The 6,000-nt window shown below is 41.1% G+C and overlaps 1 protein-coding gene across 1 annotated transcript; it reads left to right on the forward strand.

The window, feature by feature from the left end:
• The first annotated feature begins 3,031 nt into the window (after positions 1 to 3,031).
• On the forward strand, positions 3,032 to 3,750 carry LOC103993193 (uncharacterized). Its single transcript, XM_009413162.3, has one exon. The coding sequence runs from the start codon at positions 3,169 to 3,171 to the stop codon at positions 3,559 to 3,561; it is 393 nt and encodes a 130-aa protein (XP_009411437.2). The 5' UTR covers positions 3,032 to 3,168; the 3' UTR covers positions 3,562 to 3,750.
• The last annotated feature ends 2,250 nt before the right edge of the window (positions 3,751 to 6,000 follow it).

A 6,000-nucleotide genomic window follows, 5' to 3' on the forward strand; every position in this document is an offset into this window, starting at 1 on the left:
ACAATAAAAAAGCTTCAAAGGATAAAATATATTGAGAAAGAGCTTGTATGAGCTAAAACAAGCTTTAAGACAATAGTATAAAAAAATTAATTTATTTATGGTTGAAAATAAATATAAAAGAATGACTTCAGATTATTATGTGTACATCAAACTGTTTGGTGAGTATTTTATTATTTTTTTACTTTTTATTAATGACATACTTATCCTTAAGAAAGATATGTTTACAATTGATAAAAATTAACAAATTGAAGAAGGAACTGAGTGAATCCTTTGCAATAAAGAATATAGAGTCAGTAAAATAAATATTAGATGTGCATATTTCTCATTATAGAAAAAACAAGAAGATTTAGTTATCACAGGAGAAATACATTGAGAATATATTAGATAGGTTCAGTATAAGAAATGCAAAGTCAGTGGTTCTCCTCTTTCAGGTTACTTCAAGTTGTGCTCAGATTAGAGTTCATCAAGTGATGAGAAGAAGGAGAAAATACAAAAGGTTCATTATATTTCAACAGTCAGAAATTTGATATACACGATGGTATGTATGAGGTCGGTCATTATATACAGTGAGTGTTGCTAGTAGATTTCTTACAAATCCAAGCAAAGAGCATTGGGCAATAGTGAAATGGATCTTTAGATATCTGGAGCTCTAAAGTTTATTTAAGCCTTAGAGGTGAACCACTTGTATTGACAGATTACACAAATATAGATATGGTAAAAGATATTGATATAAGGAAGTCTGCATTAGATTTTATACTCACTTTTACAAGAAGTGCTGTGTCATGATAATCTAGATTGCAAAGGTGTATTGCTCTCCATCACAGAAACAGAATATATTGATTGTTGCTATAAAGGTTTGCAAAAAATATTATGGATAAAAGAATTCTTATAAAAATTGGGGCTAAAACAAAAAAAATTATGTAGTACATTGCAACAGCCAAAGCGCCATCTATTTGTGTAAGAACCCAATTTTTCATTTCAAATTAAAGCATATAGATGTCAGATACCACTAGATTTGAAATATATTCGAAGAGAAGCAGTTGCAATTTCAGAAAAATCACACAGATGATAATGAGACAAATATATTGACAAAGATCTTACCAAAATAAGATAAGATATGTGCAGACGGTTGGTTGACATGACTTTACATTAATGAGTCATAGGACAGTTTCCTTTATGGGTTGAATGGGGAGGTTGTTGGGCATATGTGCCATTAATTCAACCCTTGGTGGGCCTTAATAACTCATAGCCCACAACAGTCATTTAATCATCTTTTTTAACTTAGACAAGAATAAAAGAAAAGAGGGCTTGTAGTTGCTATGAGCGTGGCAGGGAGAAATGCAGTAGCAACAGTTGAGATTAGAGAAATAAGAGAAGAAAAAAATAGAAGAGGATAAGAGCAACATAGAGGCCATTTCATTCTTAATTATTCGAGCAGTGTTCTTGCCTTAGGTTATATTATATTTACAATGAATTCTTGTTGTGATCACTCGAGAAAACTCTAGATATTATGCACGGTGACGTAATCATTGTATCCATATTATTCTCTTATGATTGTTGCTCGAGTTTAGACAAGAGACTCTGAGATTTATATATTTATTAATTTTATAGTGGATTTGTTTTTCTGGCTTGCACTGTGGTTTTTTCCCTTTGCGTTGGAGGGGTTTTCAACGTAAATTTTGGTATCTATGTGACTGTGATTTATGTTTTTTTTTTGCTGAGTGTTACAACATGCTCGTATTTGTTCGTGCATAAGTTTTTTTATCTCATCATCTTGATAAAGAATACACTATCATATATTTATCATTTGATACGTAATTGTCACACGGAGTCCTCGAGGGGAGAAAAAGATTCATGTCATCTTCTACCCATCAGTCTATGTGGATAAGAGTCCAAAGTAAGTCTAAGGTAGATAATTTAGGGCTATCCCCCCTCTATTGTTCATGTGGACAAGAGACCAAGAGGGGATTAATCGAAGTGGTTAGAGATTGCTTTATCACATAATATTTTATAAAATATTTTTATTCATTTATGATCAAGTATAAAAGCTTTTATTCAGTAGGTGCTTACTTCTTTTGTCTATTCACATTTATACTCATATATCTCAAATTACTAATTTAGACGTTGGATGGACCAAGTCGAAAAATCTTCTCGACCTCAATCTTTATATAGATGGTACATTCGGATAATCGTACATATACGGATTTTAATCACGTCGAACTAACCATGATATCAATGATATTTTTTCTCATCAAATCTAAATCCGACCACCTTATAGAGTCGGATAAGTTTGGTGTCTCATCATTTTAATTATAAAAAAGAAATTATTATTATATATATAATTATAATGTTACATTAAAATTGGTAAGGACAAATGAACTATCTTCGAGCATTACGTAAAAACACCTATCGAGTAAAAGAAAAACAAATTTGTGGTGACTAAAATGACAGAATCGAATGAGTCAGGTTTTATCGGATTCGGGCTAAACTTCAACTCCGGAACCCAAATGCACACTGGGTCTGACATATCCGGATCGCAAACCACAACTTAGATCCGCTTCAGGTGAGCATCAATCATGGAGCGCTGCTGTCACCAGTCGCAAGCTCCAATTCGAGATAGTGACCGCACGGCCCGAAACCGATTCAGCCTTATGCATCGAACCACAAGCCTAACATAGATTCGGATTGAATCCATCGAATAGAATTCTTATTCTGTTGGTTATTTCCCATATCAGATACATATTGATCACTGTGATTAGGCTGTCATTTGTCAATCCTCGCCAAATAATCCTCATCATCGTCATGATTAGAGCTTCCACTTGATAGAGTCAGCAGAGACGAATTAATCGTTTCATGATTTGGCATTGAGAAAATTAAAAGAGAGAGCTCAGAGAGCCCACTTCGGAGTTTTATTTTATTTTTCTTTTTGGGAAAGCAATACATTCCAATTCCGAGTCAGTGGTTCATAATTGCATACGTCAGTTTGGAATCCAAAGGGAGCCATGACCGCTGACATATTAAGACATCCATATATCAGAACCAACCCCCACCAATTCCTTCTCCACCGGAACCCGCCCTTCCCTTCCGATGATACATCTGCCGGCCCCTCCCCCGCTGCCGCCTCCGTGAACTGTTGTTTTCCGCCGCCTCCGCCGTTTCCTGACTCCCATGTCCTCCACCTCCGCCTCCGCCTCCGCCTCCCCCGCCCCCGCCGCAAGCAGGATGACGACGAAGACGCGCCCCTTCTCCGCTAGCGAACTGGCGCATGAGGCCAAACGCGAGGCCGCCCCGAGCGTGGAGCGCAGGTCCTGGGCGGCCATCGGCGCCAACTGCTGCCTTCTCCTCGTCGGCGTCGGCGGCGGCGCGCTGTTGGCATGGTGGGCTCTCTCCTTCCACCACTCCAACCAGCAGCTGTGGATGGTCCCCGTCGGCCTGGTCCTGCTGGGCACGCCCATCTTCGCGTGGCTCTCCGTCTTCGTCTCCGGCGTCGGCCGGAGCCTCGAGCTACTGTGGGCTAAACCCACGGCGCCGCCACCTCCGGATCTCGATGGAGAGAGATGATCGAGAAGAAACAGCGCAACCAACCGACCACTCCTTGGGTGTGTTTTCTGCAACATGTAATTCGTCTTTTCTGGTTTCCATCTCCAAGAGATAGCAGGAAAACTACAGAGATACATATTTCTTTGGTAATTATTTTGATGTTGTCTTCCTCCTCATCGTAATTACGAGTCATCGCAACCTTTTCTCCAAGCAACACAACACATGAATCCAATACCTGTCTGCAACTTGATGTTGGCCTTACATTACGAGGTAATCTATTTAGAGTCATCAGAAAAGCACAGGAGCAGTGGTCCCTCTGTGAACGCAAACTCCTCCTCTGTTCCGACTGTATGCAATTGTTCTTCCTCTCATCTGCTTTGGGTTTGCCAAGGTCGAGGCTTCTTTATAGCCTACTGGACCGAGCATTAACACGGACAACTCGGATGCAAAATAAATATTGAGTTTAGAGTAAGAAACATTGCAATTAAGAGGTGTGTAAAAGCAGAATTCATTTCTTCATCTTTGGTGAGTGACTGTGTCGATAGACCCTCTTTTAAGAGGATAACGTACTGTGGGAATTGCACGTTGTCTTCCTGTGGCCCAAACGTAATGGAAGTCAGTCTCTCACTATGCTCGACTGGTGATTGATTAGAACAGCTATCGAACCAAGAATTCAACCGTGCTTGATTAGCATTCATCTTGTCGATGTGTAGTATGCGGTCATATATGATAGAAAAGAATAAAAGATAAAAATAATTATTGAAAAAGCTTTATTGAATGTTCCCTCTCCTATTTATACAAATTAGGAGAAAGAAAATCTTATCTTCTATCATGCCCCCGCAAGATGGTGCTCCCGATAAGGATACCAATCTTGGATCGATACAAAGAATTGGTTTACAAACGAGAGACTTCGTGAGTAAGGCAAGAGCAGATCGCTGCTACTGTTGTGATTGCTGTTGGTGTGAGGGCACAGGCATTCCCTTCGTTCTCCTTAAGTCCGCCATTCGTTCTCCTTAAGTCCACCGACTGTTGGTAGATCAGGGAAGGCAGCGAAGGCTACCGCAGTGAGGAAGATGAGGATTTGTTAGGATCAAGAGCACTAAGAGGGGGGGTGAATTAGTGCAGCGAAAATTTTTCAGCGATTAAAACGAAAGCTGCGTTCGTTCGATAAAAACGATTTCGATGTGAAAGCCGATTCTAAGATTACTTTAACTTGAGATTAAGCGAGATGACGTCAAAGCAGATCTACGAAGGCAGTTTACAGTTTATGATGGAAAGCATAATACAAGCGCAAACTGAAATGCGACGTTCGTACGATAAAAACCGATTTACGTCTAAACGCAGATTTAGAAAGTTATGAACTTAGAAACTTATTCGTAAGATCGCAGAAGGCAGTAAACAGTTATGATTGAAATCAAAACGTAAACGTAAACTGAAATATGATGATCATACGAGAAAAGCCGATTTACGTCTAAACGCAGATTCGGAAAGTTCTGAACTTAGAAACTCGTTCGTAAAATCGCAGAAGGCAGTAAGCTATTGAGAAGTTTGCAGTAAAGGTAAAATGCTCAAAGGAAATGCAAACCGAGATTTAGAGTGGTTCGGTCAATCTTGACCTACTCCACTTTTGGCTTCCTCCACCGACGAGGTCACCGACGTCAACTAGAGGCCTTCCTTCAATAGGCGAAGGCCAACCACCCTTTTATAGATTCACTCCTTTTGACGGGCTTAGGAGACAACCCTTACAAAAGTTTTCTCTCCTATCTTTACAACTCAAACTTTGAAGAATAGAAGGAGGAGAACTTTTGATCTTTACAACAGTTTTGAGCTCTAAGAATCACAGAAAGATATCAAGATTTCGAGTGTTAGTTGCTACCTTTCAGTGCTGAATGGGTGGGGTATTTATAGGCCCCAACCCAGTTCAAATTTGGAGCTCAAATCTATCAATTCCCAAAATTCCGGGATCAGGCGGTTGCACCTCCTGACTGGGGCGATTGCACCGCCTGGTAGAGCTCGAAGACTGAGCCTCTGGGCAGTGCCACCTCTGTCAGGGGCGGTTGCACCTCTCTGCCAGAGCTCGAAGACCGAGCTCAGGCGATTGCACCTCCTGACTGGGGCGGTTGCACCGCCTGGCAGAGCTCGAAACTTGAGCTCAGGCGGTGCCACCTCTTGTCAGGAGAGGTTGCACCGCCCAATCTCGCTCGGAGACTAAGCCCAGGCGGTTGCACCTCCTGGCTGGGGCGGTTGCACCGCCCAGTCTCCCTGGGAGACTTAGCCCAGGCAGTGCTACCTCCTGGCTTGGGCGGTTGCACCTCCCACAGCAACCAGGGTCCGAATGGGTTGATCCATTCGGCCCAATTTGGGTTTTTCAGGGGCCCAATTGCCCCAAGATTAAGCTAATGGGATCACCTCCCATTTTCAACTTAATCATTAGTGCTAACTACGATAAATCCTAAGACA

The sequence above is a fragment of the Musa acuminata genome, chromosome BXJ3-8 (genome assembly GCF_036884655.1).
Source record: "Musa acuminata AAA Group cultivar baxijiao chromosome BXJ3-8, Cavendish_Baxijiao_AAA, whole genome shotgun sequence".
Lineage (NCBI taxonomy): Eukaryota > Viridiplantae > Streptophyta > Magnoliopsida > Zingiberales > Musaceae > Musa > Musa acuminata.